The sequence below is a fragment of the Fusarium flagelliforme genome (assembly GCF_020744385.1).
Source record: "Fusarium flagelliforme strain FIESC 12 MPI-CAGE-AA-0113 chromosome Unknown B0J16scaffold_4, whole genome shotgun sequence".
Lineage (NCBI taxonomy): Eukaryota > Fungi > Ascomycota > Sordariomycetes > Hypocreales > Nectriaceae > Fusarium > Fusarium flagelliforme.
The window spans coordinates 2,179,124-2,195,053 of record NW_025763506.1 but is presented as its reverse complement, the minus strand read 5'-3'; the positions used below and the strand labels follow the sequence as shown (position 1 = coordinate 2,195,053).

Here is a 15,930-nt window from a genome sequence, read left to right as displayed (position 1 = left end):
ACAAATTGCCAAAGCTCCAGTCCTTTCCGCAACATAACGAAATCGTTGTGCATTGTTTTTCGGTTCTACAGCTCTCGAGAACCAACTGACACAATAGGATTATTTCAAGGGTGAATTATTCAGAACTGATTTGGAGAAGTACTTTGCAAACCTCCGTTCGCCGGCCCCAATGCTGCTTTATAGTACATATATGCTTTTCGTACAATATACACGATCATTTTACACGATTCCGTTTTCTCGGCTCGAGCTCACTCATGTTGTGGACACCACTTGCCTAATGTATACAACTTCGCCCTTTATTTCAAAGGACCTTTCCACCCAGCACGCTGAGCCTGCTCCTTCATAATCCAATCCTGCTCTTTTTGGTATGACTCAAGTGTTGTAGCAGGGACGGTTCCCCAGATTCGCCATGGTGTGGACTGGAATGTCTTCTCGTTGACCTGTCGTGAGAGCACCACGTACTCCACCTTGTCTTGCACCTTTGTGCTACCAGGGACAAGCTCACCAGTGGGCTTCTTGTATTTTGCGACACGCTGCGTCGAGGCAATCGCAATAACAGCCTGCTCCGTGCAGTTGTCCTTGTCGTGGGGGTTGATATTGTGCACCTGGTGTGCTACCACACGGGGATAGAATAATGGCTTATTGACCTTGACGAGCTCGAATGTAACACGTTCACCGGCGTTACGACGGTCGATAGCTGCTGTGAGCTTTTTGCCGAACTGGCCAAGGCATAGGCTGTTGATTGTAGACTTGTCGCCCGCCGCAAAGGCTCCAAGCATCTCCATATACATGTTCTTTGCGGTAGGCGCGATCTTTCCACGGCCGATCTTCCACTTGGGTCGTGTTGTCCAATTGGGCATCGACTTTAGCTTGAATTGGAGGAGGGAAAGAAACTCGATCCCCCATTGACGAAATCGGTACCAGGCGTAGTTCAGGAAGTTGGAGGCGCCGGAGGGGTATCGTGATAGAGGGAGAGGAACGAACGTGCCTATTATACTGTTAGTTCTTCCTTTTCATATCACATCCATGGCTTGCTGCATCAATTGGCGTATGTATGAACCAAGATGTCAGTCTATCCATCTTGCACTCACCAGGAAACAATGGGCCGCCCCCAGACTTGAAGTACTCGTCGTTGGCTTTCTTCTGGATTGCAGACATGGACTCAACATCCGTCTTCTTGGAGTCTTTCGTAGCTGCCCTTCGCATTTCTCGCAACATTCTCTCCCGGGAGGGCATTGACATGTACCGACATTGTACCCTCGCTGCTCCGAGAACGCTCTGGCGCAAGATGGCCGGGCGCAGCGCCATCGCCGAGGAAGACATTGGCGAACCTCTATATTTTTACGTTTTTTTCTTTTGGTCTGAACCGAATTGGCGAAACGCACAAAAAAGGTATGGATGGACACCCGGCAGTTACCGGCGGCGCAGGGTCATAATCGAGCTGGAGCTGGCTTCGGCCATCATCGTCTTCTGCCACTGAAGAATTTCATGGTTCTGGGCTGATGACGGAACAACTATGTGCCGATACCGGCGCACATGGCCAGGACACCCGTCTTCCAATCTAAGTAGTACCTGGATATATTCTATTTCGAATTAGAATGAGTCGGGGCACCGGCTTTGCAGAAGAGGTCCCAATATAGGTACTCATCAGATTCAGTAGAAGTATTAGATAAACCATCCATTATGCAGGTAAGGTAGGAGGTAGTCGAGTGGTCCAAGTGATAAGGTGGGGTATTTCTCGTCCAGAATCGTGCAATACACACAGGGTACTACGTGTAAATCACATATGTTCCTTACAGGTAGAACTTCAACTCTACACACAACATCATAGCTTAACAGCCTAACCCACGAGCAAAGGCTCACTATCACAGCTTCAGCTGCTACTAAGATCAAACCTAATGTTCTTCGACTCCCGGTGAGCCAATTGGGCTCTACGGAAAAGCTTGCGACAGCGTAAACTTCGACTCGAATTCTCCATCGAACCATCCATCACAGTCAATTGCCCATCATGAGGGTCACCCATACACTCTTCTCGAGAAGCTTCTTTGGTCGGAGTATGGATGAACTAAAAAGACGCACTCAAATAGGTACATTCTGGTTTCTTCCAATGTAGTACAAAGCTAACTGATAGTCACAGCCGTGACCTTTGAAACCATCAAAGGCGCTACACAGCCCAAGCCTCTATACAACTTCAATACCCCCGACAATGTCCACGACTGCATTGTCATGTCTGATAAAACGATTGGCGGTTTCTCACAAAGCAACTTTGACTTCGAGAAGTCTACCGAGTCAAGCACCAACTCCAACAAGACACCCTCCGCATATGCCCGTTTTCACGGCAACATCTCTACCCGCCTCCCTGACGACCGCCCCAACATCCAACGTACAGGCTTCGCTGGTTTCCGATCTCCCGATCAAAGACCCACCATGTTCGGTCGTTCCATGTGGGACATTGATCCCTATATCTACCTCGCCTTACGTATTAAATCTGATGGTCGCAGTTACTTCGTCAATCTGCAAACAGAGAGTGTTGAGCCATCAGATCTGCACCAACATCGACTGTTTCCAAAACGACCGGGTCAGTGGGAGACAGTGCTGATCAAATGGAACGATTTTGTAAGAACAAACCACGGTTTTGTTGTCGAGCCGCAGACCGAGATGTTACGACAGAAGGTATTAACTGTAGGTGTTGGACTGACGGACCGTGTTGATGGCCCTTTTGAGCTTTGTATAGAGAGAGCTTGGGCCACCAACGACGCGAGTGAGGCGGAAATAACAGAAGAAGAACCTCAAGCTTCAGCTGTTCCAGAAGGGGGTGAATTGAGGAATAAAAAGGGCGAAAAGGTGCGATGGTAGATGCCATGGGACCAGAGTTGATATACATGTACTTATAGATTCGATAACCTTGGGTGAGCTTCTACGAACCAGCCAGTGTATCACTGGTTACTGTACAAATGAAACTGTAATGAACTCTATGGATTGTTTCCCGGGTATATATGCATTTGTCTTCGCAATCATCAATCATTACCCTTCGAGGCTGAGTGATTCAGCGGTCTTCCGTAGTGATACGTAAGCCGCAGCATAATCTGCAGCCAAGGCCAGGTCTCCCGTCACCTTCATGATCATGGCCTTTTTCGCCATCATCTGGCATTGCATATTGATGTCTTCGATGCTTGAGTAGTGGTCAAAAGACTTCTGTACAGCAGCGAGAGCTTTAGTCATGTATTCCAACCGTTTCGACGATTTCGGCTCGCATTTGCCAGCAAGGCCCATGTTAGCATCAGCGAGATAACAGTAGAGCTGTGCTGTGAGGCTCGCAGTCTCGCATTCCAAAGAACGGGGTATAATAGCAAGCAAGAGTTGCGAAGCAGCTTCGAACTCTGTGAGTGAGATTAGAATGTTTGACACAGACCCAATCGCTTGCCAGAGACATGGAATGAGACGGGCTCCCCATGAGATGCTCGCGGCCCGCATGGCAGTAGTGAACCCTCTCTGTGGCCGGCCACACTTGTCAAGGAGGGAAGCCTTGAGGAGCAGGAGTTTGACTCGAAGAACAACGTCCTTCTTTTCGTCTTGAAGTTGCGACATCATGCTGTCAACCTTACTAAAAGCGGCTTGGAGGTCTCCTCGGCGAGTAAGATAGTCAATGTGAAGAGTGTCCACCAGAAACGCCATGTCAGGTTCAAGGTCATCCATTTTAGACTGTAGGATTTGTGATAACAGCCTCTCGGCGCCTTCCAGGTTGTTATGATGTAGGTCTCTCTTCAGCTTGACAATTCCTCGGTACTTGTGCCAGTATTGGCTAGGCTTCCAAGACCTGAGCGAGTTTTCTTCCAGTTGTTCTAATTTGCTCAACGCATCATCATAACGACCACGCAATGCTAGTAAAAGAGAAAGGCGACAAGTAAGCTTAAGCTCGTCGTCGAATATGGCGTGACGAGCATGGCATCTCAAGAAGACCTCACAAGTCGCTGAGGAAAGTGTTGACAGTCCAAGTCTATCCCAAAGAGCCGAGGTGAGTGATAGGTGTGAACCGAACATGTTCTTCATGTTTCTCTCGACGATAATGTGTGAGCTTCGAACTATGGATTCAAAGGCAGTAGCCACGCTGTCGCCGTTGAGCAGTCCGAGTTTCGCTTCACTGAGGAGAACTGAGCTCCATAGTGTCCACATCCCCGTCTCCTTAGCCTTCACTCGGAGAAAGGCGAGGCTTTCTTTGCCAGTACCGAGCATACTGTTAGATTCCAGATTCTGGACAAGATCAGGGTGTGCACGACCAAAGTGGAAGAGCCAGTTTAAAGCAAAGTTGAGACATGTCATGTCGCGGTTTTCCCGGGCTGTAGACACTGTCTCGAGCATGGCAGCCACTGCTTCCTTGTGACAGCCAAAGTCTGCTTGCAGAACAGCGAGGTTCATGAGAGCGTACTGATAGAACAAACGGTCTCGGTTCTGCATGGTGTAATCAAAATATCTATGGAGACAGTCGAATGCAGTGGGATAGTCCCCAGCTCTCCAAGAGTCAAGAAATCTGTGCGTTGTTAGATTGCAAGTGGCCTAGCCAGGGACAATTGTCGACTTACTTGAGGTAGTGTGTCAGACTGGGGATGAGGGAACTGTCGTTGAGCAGGTCATGGAATTGATGACGGATCTCGAGCGGAACTCTATTGCCAAATTCTGACCCTATTAGCATCGATAAACACAAGCCACCAGGGGTTCCTTACTCTGCATTTGTTCGATCTGGAATTCCAGGAGACTTTCAATGTCATCCGTACTGACAGGGAGCGATCCATTTTGATCTCCCGTAAGCATATCACCATATGCCACTGAAGCCAAGGCCATAACACTTTGGTGGTCCCAATCCTCTTGTTCACCCACCAGGAGAACATTGTCAAAGCTCAGTCGCCCAAATCCAGGGATTTTGCGCTTCAGGTAAGAGGCAGTGGGTTGTCGATATCGCACAAAGTGCTTCCACAACTCTGTACAGTCGTGAAAGTGTAGTCGTTGGTATTCAAGTCTGGCTCTCCGCACAAAGGTTCCAAAGGGAGAGTTCGGCGTGAGCTTAATGCCTTCGTCCTCTTCTACGGGCTGGCCCAACTCAGCCAGTCTCTTTCGCTCCTCTTTCGTCTTGCTCAGCATTCCAGACAAGTTGTCGAAGAAGTTGTGGAGCGCATCTAGCGAGTTGATATCCCAAAGCTTTCCGAGGAACTGATCCCATAATCTTCGTCCCGGCATGCCCATCAGAAAGGGATAGCTTCCAAGAAGTTTCTCGAAATCTTTGATGCTGATGACGAGCCCGACTGTGCGCTCAGCTCTGCTCCATCGCTCAGACTGATCAGCAGAGCCTTTTGGAGGAGAGTGGTCCATAAGGTGAGAAGTGACAAAGGACAATACAGGCAGGATAGCATCACTCGGTACTGCCCCTTCAACATAGAGCTCTACAAGGGCGAGAAGGCCGATTTTGGCCGGGTTGAGGTATCGAGCCATGATTATGAGCCATTAATTGGAAGACGTATTGCGAACAAAGCTTTATGGGGGAGAAACGAGGGAGGGATTGACGCGTCCAACGACGTTCTACACAGCACCCGCACGCGCCTGCCTAAGAGTCAATCAGGTGTCCAAGGATCACCTAGGTAGGTAGGTACCTAGGTACTCAGTACCTTAGCTAGGGGCAGGCACCTCAGCTATGGATAGCGAATTTCTCCAACCTTCTTCAGCATTAAAAATCCCGTTGAATGATGTTATAATTGCTAGACCTTTTTGTGGCTGGCGCGTCGCTATTGGTGTTGTGCTGTTAGGGGTTGTTATTTGGCCGGGGCTTCTTCGGAAAATTCCGGTCGACGCTATAGAAGTGGGATGACACAATCTCTGTTGGTGGGGGGCTTAATCACGACGTCAAAGGGGAGTTTTCAAGAACAAGACGTAACTCAGGTCAGATAATCTGCTCCAAGAAATACATAGAAACACAATACACAGTTATGATGGAACAATAGTATGATGGATGAGTTGTAGAAGAATTCGAACGTCGCTAGAGACGTAGACTTTGGAGAGAAGACAACATCAGCAATAACCATCGAATACAAACAGTAATGATTTAGACAGTATAAAGTAATCAAGAACAATCAGCAGTTGTCTAAGCCAAAGAACTAACACATTTGAACGAGTCTAGCAGGTATCAAACTTATATTAGACGAGGTAAGCCAGTACTCAGAAGATTGGAACATAAAAGCTTCATAAAATCTGACGAATGCCACCAAGATAAGCATAGAAGTCAGGTGTCGGATACAAGGCTCTATTCCTACCAACACAAGACAACACCAGTTTTGCTCTTCTCAGTGCACCAGTGATGCAGGAGTTTGGATTTTCAGCAATCAGTCAATTCGAGTCTAGGGAACAGATACAAGGCATCTCCAGAGAGAGTAGTCCATGAAGGAGTGATCCAGCAATTGTCCAACGTATGAGCTGTCAACAGATCATATTTAGGCAGCCTTGTCCTTGTTGTGATAGTTAACCTCATCGTTCCAGCTACGCAAAGGTTAGTATATAATTTCCAGGAGTCTTAGATCAGAAAGCTTCGAGCTCAACAGCTTGGACCCGACCTCTAAGCTTGTTGTCGCTCTACTATAGCTACTCAAGCTTCTGTTTCTGCAATGATGTCACAACTTACAAAAGAGTCTGCGACAATGTTAGTAATGCGCAAATCAGCCACAGGAACCCTTTCAGACTCACCTTGTCTCCATTACCCCACTGGTAGTTCTTGGTACGGATGTTCTGGTAAGGGTACTCGGTGCGCTCCTCCAGAGGAGGCATGTGGCTCCAGTGCTCCCAGTGCTCACTCCAGAGCCAGTAGGCGTTTGCGCCAGCGGCGATGAGGCAGGGGGCGACGCCGCTTCAATCTCGTTAGCCATTGCTATCCCAATGCATAACCACAATCTTGTCGTCTTCAACTTTCGATACTCCGGGTTCGGTGCCGGGTTCGTAATTCGCTCAAAGGATCAGTTTCGGACATACTAGAGGGAGATCTTCTTCCACAGCTCTGTCTACCGTTAGCAACCATGCCCAATGCCTCCAATTGACACAATTCGGCGTCATCGGCTGTCGACTCACCAGTGGTACCAGCGGCGTGCTCCTTGATGTGCTGACGCTCCTTGATGAACTCGTTCTGGGTGCTGGCAAAGCGGCGCTGGACGGGAGCGCGAAGCTGCGCGGTAGTGCGCGTAGCGGCGCGGGTGAATCGGACGGCGGACATCGTGGACGTTGTTGTTCGCTTTGACGGTTGATGAGTCTAAGCAAGTTTGTGATCAGGTCATTATTGGACGAGCTCGGTTAGAACCGCCAATGAAAGCTGCCTCAATTGTAAGGTAGCAATTTCCCCAGATCGTGTCTTGGCTTGCACGTGATCTCGTGGCGGAGGCGCGCTTAGAAGTTCAACACCACGCGGTGGGTCTCTGCGTCATTGTAAGGATCGCGACGTCTTATACTCAAGTGACTTGTTGTTTGGAGAGCACCGCTACCCAGTTTTAAGTTCTAATCTTCTATACTACTCACTGTATTTGTTCCAAGTCTTATACCGACACAATTCTTCTCTGTCTCTCTCTTTCCATCGTCATACCAACCTAAGCACCAATTTCTTCTGGGCTCGACTCACAAGATCTTCATCACCCCGAGATGGGCCTTGAGGCTCTTGCGACAGTCGCTTCTGCTCCCCTGTGACGCCTGCCTTCTCTCAAGCTTCTAAATTCATAACCTGAAATATGGCGTTTCGGCTTACCACCTGGAATGGCGAGTATACCTAATTCTTCCAAGGCCCTCACACTAACACGTTCTGTAGTCAACGGCATCAGGTCAGTGAATCACAGTCACTTGCCAATTTCACACTAAACATTTGGCCTTAGGAATCCTTTTGGTTACCAACCATGGAGGGAAAAGAGGACCTTCCAAGTAAGCTTCTTCCTCGCGCAACTTTCCTTCAGTCTTCCATCCACTTACCTCTCTGCAGGCTATGTTCGATATCCTTGAAGCGGATATCGTCGTCATACAAGAGACTAAAATCCAACAAAAGGATTTACAAGATGACATGGTTCTCGTCCCTGGATGGGACGTCTTCTTCAGCTTACCCAAGCATAAAAAGGGTAGGGCACTCTCTTTATTCAATCACATCCACTGACACGCCAACAGGATATTCTGGCGTCGCCATCTACACACGCAACTCTACCTGTGCTCCGATCCGAGCTGAAGAAGGCGTCACCGGTATTTTGACGTCTCCAAAATCTACGACTAGATATCGCGACCTCCCAGAACACCAGCAGATAGGCGGCTATCCCCGTCCTGGCCAGCTCGATGGCATTATTGATGAAGCAACTCTGGACTCCGAAGGCCGTTGTGTGATACTTGAATTTCCAGGCTTTGTACTCTTTGGCGTTTACAGTCCCGCAAACCGCGACGAAACCCGTGACGACTTTCGCGTTGGCTTTTTCCAAGCACTTGATGTGAGGATACGAAACCTGGTCGCGGCAGGGAAGGAAGTCATCCTCACAGGCGATTTGAACGTCGTTCGCTCTGAAATGGACTCGACCAACGTTGCAGAAACACTCCGCAAAGAAAATATTGATCCTAGCGACTGGATGAACATGCCTGTCCGACGCATCTTCAACCAGCTGATCTTTGAAGGGAGTGTGCTGGGCGGGAGAGATCAAGGACATGAATCCCCTGTCCTTTGGGATCTTTGTCGCTGCTTTCACCCTGAACGAGTTGGCATGAACACCTGCTGGGATACAAAACGCAACACGCGACCTGCTAACAACGGCAGTCGGATCGACTACGTCTTATGCAGTAACGGTATCAAAAGCTGGTTCAGCTTCTCAAATATTCAGGAGGGCTTGATGGGGTCTGATCATTGCCCAGTCTTTGCCGCATTCACGGACAAGGTGATAGTAGCTGGCGAAGAACGTGCCCTACTGGAAATGATGAACCCTCCTGGCATGTTTCAGGGCGAGAGGCGCCTTCGGGATTGGAGTGCTAAAGACCTACTTCCTTTGTCTGCGAGGCTGATACCAGAATTCGATCGACGGCAGAGTATCCGCGACATGTTCACAAAGAAAGCTACTTCAGCCGCCCCTCCACCAGCGTCTGCTGCTCCGGGCGTTGCTGCGAAGTCTTCAATGGATGGAGATTGTAGCACCGAAAAGGTCGCGGATAAGTTGAATGGAACTTCGGAGCCTCAAACTACCGCTACTTTCACGCCACAGTTGGGAGACACGACTGGCTCAACCAAACAGTCCTTCGCTCACAAAAGACCCGGGTCAGCGGCCGACACAGCAAACCGACCACTCAAGAAAACGAAGTCTACGATAGGTGCCAAAGATCTCAAGGCCAAGGTGGCACCTGCTCAACGAACATTACAAGGGTTCTTCAAGCCAAAAGCGCCAGTGGTTCAGGACGGCAAGTCAGAGCGAGTGGTGGCAAGTTCTACGCCATCTCTGACAAAGAAACCAATATTGCCAAAAACAGGGTCAGCTAGTCCACAGCAACCACCAAGTGTTCCACAAGCTATGTTTACAAAAGGATCACCGTTGAGTATAAGTCGGGGCGGGGACGATCCCGATTCTTCTGACAAGGTGTTTGACCCAATAGAAGCCAAAGAGTCGTGGTCCAAGTTGTTGCGAAAGAGGGCTGCACCAAGATGCGAACACGACGAACCCTGCATCAGCTTTACTACCAAAAAGCCAGGGGTCAATTGTGGTACGTCTCACAACGGCAGCTGATTCAACGTGCATGTGGTGGCGTTCCCGTTGCATAACGACGTGGCTGCAGCTTTGGCTGCCGGTACAAGGTCAAACTTTGGAGGCTAACTCTGATGACAGGTCGTTCATTCTATATTTGCCCACGTCCACTGGGCCCGTCAGGAGAGAAAGAGAAGAACTCAGAATGGCGTTGCGGTACATTTATTTGGAGCAGTGATTGGAGTGGCTCATGACTGAGTTCTTTATTTTGAAGGTACTGTTCTACTGAGCTCAATACACTTGTACCGAGACTGGGCTGTGATCTTTGGGCAGGATGTTCGAGCCGTTTAAAGGGGTTGGGTGCTCAATTACGTAGAAGTGTTGGCCTCCTATGGAGAGCTAAAAGAAAATGAGGTATAGATATGACGGGAGCAGAGTAGAATGATCACAATAGAACCCGTTAAGACTACGTGATGTGGATTCCATTAGTGTCATAACTCGAACCACGATCAGACATTCCACATACGATACGGCAAGTGACCAAGAGTTTGGTGATTCTCCTCAGTTGAGTTCAACCGTTGAACAACACATTATGTTCTCAAGCCGCTAACTCTGTATTCAGCTAGCCAACCGTCCTGAAAGTGGTATGTATTCCGTAAACCAGTGCAACTACCTAAACAGGGCAAATGGTAGGTGTTTTCAATCTATGAGACCACTCTCAATCCCATGTTACAGTACAAATTTCTCCGAAGTCGCCCATTGCCATCCTCCCAGCTCAATGAGATAGTTCTCATTGCAAACAACGCATGCATTCTCTCGGCATCAACCTCATTCACCGTATACCTACAATCGTCCACATTAGAGCGACTGTGTAAGTGTCCTCTGGGGTACATCATGAATCATCAGCATGGCCAGCTTATATCAGGTCATTCTTTCACAATTTTCAGTTGGCATGTTCTCCGGTTGTAGAATACTTGTATCCCGGGTAAAGTCGTTTGTGATTGGCATCTTCTTGGTCGGCCAATCTGTGCCAGTAGGCCTGAGTCTCGGGGGTTTCGTTATCCCACATGGTGGAAATGATTCTTGCTACAATCCATGTCAGTACAGTCTTTGCTTTTGCCAAATGCTACTTACAAAGTTCCCCCGCGGTAAGTCCTTCGTTCTGGGCGATAATTTGCAACGACTTGGCTTGACGATATAGCATCCAACGGTTTCTAGGGCGTGGGATTCGCTGGCCTTCCTCACCAACGGTTGAATCTTTTGTAGAAACTTTCGCTGGTGTCGATTGGTCTTTTCATAGATTAGAACTTTATCTGCAGCGCTGCATTCTAGAGTTGCCTACCACGACTGAAACAATATCTTCCATATGTCGAAGTGTTGGCGAAAATGTCTCTGGGAATTGGACAGAGTCGATACTTTCTCCGGGCTTCATCATGAAACACTTTTACGGGCTGCTGGACACGACGGCTACAACAATGAGTTAGCTTCATCTTTCACTTGACAGAAACTCACCTTAAATTGTCTGCGACATGATTGACAAATCTCATGGATGCATCTTCAGGGAGAAAAGCGTGGATATCATTTTGAGACTGGCTGTAGACAAAGGTGATTGGTACCTCGGCTTCAGGGGGGGTGCGAACTCCCAGAGGGCCTTGAACCAGCCCGTTCTCTAGGTTTTCGGACATCTTGAAAGTTTCGACTGTACTCATCAGAGTGTGCTGTGCGCTTGCGCTTGTTCGCAAATAATTCAGGGTTGGTTTGTCGGGTGTGACAGAAGGTTGTTCAAGAAGAAACCCAGTAGCGTAATGGAGAAGGGGTGAAACTGTACAGTTGTAAGTCGGAGTGGAGCAATAACAAGATCACATCACTGCCTGGCTCATCAATAGATAATAGGGTTCTCGTTTGTTTGTTACGTAACCCGGAGCGACGACTGCCTAAGTGACCTCCGTTTTGAATATATCTGTGAGCCTGTGCTTCACTGCTGGCCGGTGACAGTGCCTGAGCAGTGACTGCCACTCCGTGCCGTGATTGTGTTTCTTTTTATCTCTCTCTCCTTTCTTTCTCCGCTTATACTCCTACTTTCTTCATCATCTGCCTCGCGACCATGGACACTTCGTTCAGCTTTCGCCCTTTGTGGCAGGAGAAAGCAATCATCTATAGACCTGATGAAGCTCTTCGTGCTCTAGATGACAAGATCTATGGCATCATACTTCAGTCCAATCTCTTGCCAAAGACTGGAGAAGTTTTTCTCACGCCTGGTATGTTGCATTATTCTTCTCCCAAAACATTTACTAATTCGCCGTCAGAGGTTCTGCGTGTGGTCTCCAACGTTGCGAAACACATGTTAAAAAACCTCTCTGTCGATAACGAGATTCTCAGCAAGGTCAGAAGCACCTCTGCTAAGTTGGTCCCGGGGCACAGTCCATTTCACCTCATCGACGCCAGCCTTGTCTGTTGGTATCTTCAGGCTGCGGATATCATCTACACCCATAATGACGCTCGCCGCTTTGACTCTGGTCCCGACCTCCCAGCTGCCTGGATTGGAGGCTATACCAATGAGCGTCCTATGGCCAATTTAGGTTTTCTGAGTATGCTTGCAGCGACTGAAGATCCGAAGGTCCCTGAACATCCTAAACTTCAAGCAGCTTCATTGGTGTCCAAGGCTACGGTAGCGGTCCTGTATACCGCTTACACTATCGGACCACATCTGACGAACTTCCCATGGGATAATCTTGAACATATGCCAGTTCTTTCAGCGGCCGAACTTTACCTCAAGGTTTTCATTTCCACATGCGGCAGTATGTTTAGCAGTAAACCTACTACAGCATTCTCTCCAGGCTTTGAGTATAGCGTCACCCAGGAAGATGTCAAGATCTCGAAATGTGGTAGAAAGCTCCTGATCAAGATCTACATGGATGAGGAATGGCACTCAGCTCCCAAATGGCACCCTTACATCAAACTTCCCGGGTCTCCATGGAACAACTTCATCAGAAACAGCAAGCAACCCACATTTTTTGAAAACTCGAATCAATTCTACCATTACGAGTCTGAATCAGCAGGTTCTGCATCCGAATTCGAGTCTGGCTCTGAGTTTGAACCAGAGTCAGATCAGTCTCAATCAGAGCAGTCCGAATCAGAAACAGAGCTCATTAAGTACAAACTTCCAAGTTCAGCTCTTACTATTTTTCGAGAATTTGAGGACAAATATACCTCTGCCAGGGCTGAGTGGGATTCAGTAAGAATATTGAAATATGTATACTCGGAACTGAGCTAACAGTATGCAGATATATCCAGGGGCTCGACGTGTGCTTTCAGAACGTGCAGTTCGCCGACAGTACAACCGATTTGCTCGTCTCTCAGGTCGTGAGTATGCTAAGGAGTGCCCGGATGATGCTGTGAGTATTTCCACCTTCATATTACTGCAAAAGCTGACCCGACTAGTCTGCTGTATACCTGACTGATGCTAACGATGATTTCTTGTATCACGCTCCTGCGGTAAGTGAAATATTGCTCAAGTATTTTTGTTTCTTTGTCAGACTCTGATTTTTGTGTATTAGGTCCAAAAACCGCGTGCAGATGCGGCTGGAAACCTCGTTCTCCCTTTCATGTCCACCACAGTTCATGCCGTGCAACATCACGATGACCCTGAGGATCCAGTCGACGGCTTCTTCATCATGACATTCAAGCAGTAGCCAGATAGTATATGGGTATGGGTTGCAGGGCCATTTAAAAGCCGACATTGTGCATAAAGAAGTAACATTAGTTACCTAAGTAGAATTAGACTTGGTGGTAATCAATCGCTGGATCTCTCTCCTCCTCCAAATAATTGTCATAACACATAAGGTGCACATTCTCTCTCTCTCTTTCTTTCTGACAGTCCTGGCCAGTGCAGAGCCACATGTTCTACCACTACCAGCCTTTACATTACGCTAAGGAGTGCCTTGCAAGTTACAGCTGTCAAACACTGCTTGCCACTCTCTAGCACTGCCTGCCAGCTGGCTAACTACATACCCCACCCCTGCTGTTTGTTAGATTCTAGTTCGGGTGCCAAGAGATTTGTTCACCCCCCCTTCTGCTCTTCACGCCCATGCATCCAATTTCTTAAACTTCCCTTCTCCCACACTTGAGCAGAGCTTGCCGACTCTTCTCTCATCTCATCTCAGGCTTTAAATTCCTCTCTCTCTAACCCTCACTACAAACCGTTCTTCTTTCCAACTTCGAGGTCACTCCTATCTCGCACATCTCAGCGATTCGATATGAGCGCCTACAAGCAAAGAGTTCTTCAAGCCCTCCAACACTGCTCCCAGGAGCGCCTGGATGCAGCCATGGAGAACCCATCTATGATGAAGGAGCTTCTCGAGCTCTTTGGTCACGAACTCCAGTTCCCCTTCGACTCTCCCAGCGATCTTCAGAATATTGCAGGCGGACGTGCCAAGCGCCCTCTCAATGCCTTCATGGCCTTTCGAAGTAAGCCTAAAGAACATCCCATGCAAGACGAAATGCTAACCAGTCCAAGCCTATTATCTGAAGCTTTTCCCTGATACTCAACAGAAGACTGCATCCGGGTTTTTGACTCAGCTCTGGGCCAAGGACCCCCATCGAAACAAATGGGCGTTGATCGCTAAGGTTTATTCCTTCATCCGCGACCACGTTGGTAAGGCTAGGATCAACTTGTCTGCCTTCCTCAGTGTTGCATGCCCAATGATGAGAATTATTGAACCTGTTGGCTACCTTCGATCCCTTGGCTGGCAGATCAGCCATAGCAGTATCGGCATGGTTCTCAGCCAGGATGTCTCTACAGTTTCGGACAACCTAGGGACGCTCCAAGATCTGCCACACCCTACGACCGAGATCGATTTACTGACCGATGTCCTCACTGCCGGATACTTCTCTGAGTACAGTCAGCATCTTCAGGTTCGCATGTGGACATCCCAAAACGGCATCATGACCCCAACTGGTGCCTTCGCTGGCGACGCTATGGAAAGTGAGCAGCTGTACGAGACAGTCCCAACAACCTCTGAGAAGGTCGACTTCATCAATTCGGTCCGTGAAAACGCCTCTCAGGCTGCTCAGGACCTTTTCGGCCCTCAGTACGATTCTGCTTTCTTCTTCCAAGACCGCTTCGTCCATTCCTGGGAAGTTCAGGATCTTACTACCTTCCAGAATGTAGAGATCTCCATTGCCGACCAGCCTATGGCTTCCAACACTCTCTACGACTTCAATCAACTGCCCGATAATATTCCTCAGGTGTCGGAGTTCGTTCTTGATACTTCTGACGACGCCGGTATTATCGACCTGTCCAGCGCTTGGTCTGTTGATAAGATGATGACTGATCGTCTTCACCGAGACCAAGGCAAGCTTTACCTAAACTCCGCCTAATTTGACTGGTCGTCTTGACCAAGGTACGTTCTCCCTAAAGCTCATCTAAATTGCCATAAGCATTTTCTAAAGTTTAGAGTAGTACGCGAGGATGCCTACAAGGCTGCCAACGAAGTTGGAGTTGGGTCAGTGATGAGGCAGGCGATTTGAGCAAGGGGGAGAATGGACTATTTGCAATGATACCCAATTATCGAGGGCATTCCCGAAGCACAAGTAGCACAATGGATTAAATTAATACAGACGATTCACTAGAATTTGATGGTTGATACGAGATACCAGTAGTACCAAGTGAGGTTGGAATTGCGTTTGACATGGCCCACAGGAAGCTGAGGGTGGGGTGTGTAGAGACGGATACCTCTCCTATGTACCTCAGTACTGTAAGTGTAAGTGTAAGTGTAAGTGTAAGTGTAAGCTACGGATACTAGTGGAGGTTTTGACAGGCAGGGGCGTTAGTCGCTTGGCGATCGCCAGAATGGATCTGAGGACATGGGGGTCCATGTTATTCCAAGCGACCAACCCACCAATTTTCCTTTTCCTTTTCTCAACAAGACAACCATTCGAAACATTGTCTAGGTTATCTTGGACTAGTAGTATAAGTATATTGGGTGATGGAACGAAATGAAGAAAGGTCACACAGCCCGTCCTTGAGTCCTCGGGCTGCATATGATGAGTCTAGATGTTCTTGAGGTACCCCGCTAATTCAATACAGCATACCGGTACTGTACTGTACTGTACTGTACAGTACCCAACTGTTCCTCAGTCCCTTGCGCTTGATCCACAACATTTAACCGAACTACCATGACATTCATTGGCAGCTACTGGCCGTCCATCT

General features: G+C 48.3%; 8 protein-coding genes across 8 annotated transcripts; 4 read left to right on the top strand and 4 right to left on the bottom strand.

Moving 5' to 3' along the window:
* Window positions 1-1,529, bottom strand: B0J16DRAFT_341399 (uncharacterized protein). Its single transcript, XM_046127814.1, has 2 exons — window positions 1,092-1,529; window positions 1-988 (listed from the first exon to the last, which is right to left on the bottom strand). Exons 1-2 carry the CDS (start codon window positions 1,321-1,323, stop codon window positions 297-299), a joined length of 924 nt encoding a protein of 307 aa, XP_045982971.1. The 5' UTR covers window positions 1,324-1,529; the 3' UTR covers window positions 1-296.
* A 479-nt stretch (window positions 1,530-2,008) lies between these two features.
* On the top strand, window positions 2,009-2,856 carry B0J16DRAFT_320121 (complex I intermediate-associated protein 30-domain-containing protein; the record flags this gene model as incomplete). The annotated part of the gene is made up of 2 exons (XM_046125548.1): window positions 2,009-2,087; window positions 2,138-2,856. 2 exons carry the CDS (start codon window positions 2,009-2,011, stop codon window positions 2,854-2,856), a joined length of 798 nt encoding a protein of 265 aa, XP_045982970.1.
* Window positions 2,857-2,940: 84 nt separating this feature from the next.
* On the bottom strand, window positions 2,941-5,891 carry B0J16DRAFT_129106 (anaphase-promoting complex subunit 5-domain-containing protein). The gene is made up of 3 exons (XM_046121734.1): window positions 4,722-5,891; window positions 4,581-4,674; window positions 2,941-4,528 (listed from the first exon to the last, which is right to left on the bottom strand). Exons 1-3 carry the CDS (start codon window positions 5,482-5,484, stop codon window positions 3,025-3,027), a joined length of 2,361 nt encoding a protein of 786 aa, XP_045982969.1. The 5' UTR covers window positions 5,485-5,891; the 3' UTR covers window positions 2,941-3,024.
* Window positions 5,892-6,476: 585 nt separating this feature from the next.
* Window positions 6,477-7,246, bottom strand: B0J16DRAFT_384388 (cytochrome c oxidase, subunit VIa; the record flags this gene model as incomplete). The annotated part of the gene is made up of 5 exons (XM_046131419.1): window positions 6,477-6,522; window positions 6,665-6,672; window positions 6,727-6,886; window positions 7,009-7,033; window positions 7,105-7,246. 5 exons carry the CDS (start codon window positions 7,244-7,246, stop codon window positions 6,477-6,479), a joined length of 381 nt encoding a protein of 126 aa, XP_045982968.1.
* A 197-nt stretch (window positions 7,247-7,443) lies between these two features.
* On the top strand, window positions 7,444-10,191 carry B0J16DRAFT_341385 (Endonuclease/exonuclease/phosphatase). The gene is made up of 5 exons (XM_046127813.1): window positions 7,444-7,779; window positions 7,829-7,841; window positions 7,893-7,938; window positions 7,997-8,129; window positions 8,176-10,191. Exons 1-5 carry the CDS (start codon window positions 7,752-7,754, stop codon window positions 9,759-9,761), a joined length of 1,806 nt encoding a protein of 601 aa, XP_045982967.1. The 5' UTR covers window positions 7,444-7,751; the 3' UTR covers window positions 9,762-10,191.
* Window positions 10,192-11,404, bottom strand: B0J16DRAFT_414692 (high mobility group box domain-containing protein; the record flags this gene model as incomplete). Its single annotated transcript, XM_046133467.1, has 4 exons — window positions 10,192-10,805; window positions 10,854-11,009; window positions 11,062-11,186; window positions 11,232-11,404. The coding sequence occupies 4 exons, from the start codon at window positions 11,402-11,404 to the stop codon at window positions 10,663-10,665; spliced, it is 597 nt and encodes a 198-aa protein (XP_045982966.1). The 3' UTR covers window positions 10,192-10,662.
* A 299-nt stretch (window positions 11,405-11,703) lies between these two features.
* Window positions 11,704-13,656, top strand: B0J16DRAFT_129028 (uncharacterized protein). The gene is made up of 5 exons (XM_046121733.1): window positions 11,704-11,977; window positions 12,026-12,954; window positions 13,004-13,114; window positions 13,161-13,214; window positions 13,277-13,656. The coding sequence occupies exons 1-5, from the start codon at window positions 11,824-11,826 to the stop codon at window positions 13,409-13,411; spliced, it is 1,383 nt and encodes a 460-aa protein (XP_045982965.1). The 5' UTR covers window positions 11,704-11,823; the 3' UTR covers window positions 13,412-13,656.
* Window positions 13,657-13,872: 216 nt separating this feature from the next.
* On the top strand, window positions 13,873-15,387 carry B0J16DRAFT_341371 (putative mating type protein MAT-1-1). Its single transcript, XM_046127812.1, has 3 exons — window positions 13,873-14,186; window positions 14,236-15,121; window positions 15,181-15,387. Exons 1-2 carry the CDS (start codon window positions 13,976-13,978, stop codon window positions 15,096-15,098), a joined length of 1,074 nt encoding a protein of 357 aa, XP_045982964.1. The 5' UTR covers window positions 13,873-13,975; the 3' UTR covers window positions 15,099-15,121; window positions 15,181-15,387.
* Window positions 15,388-15,930: the final 543 nt, after the last annotated feature.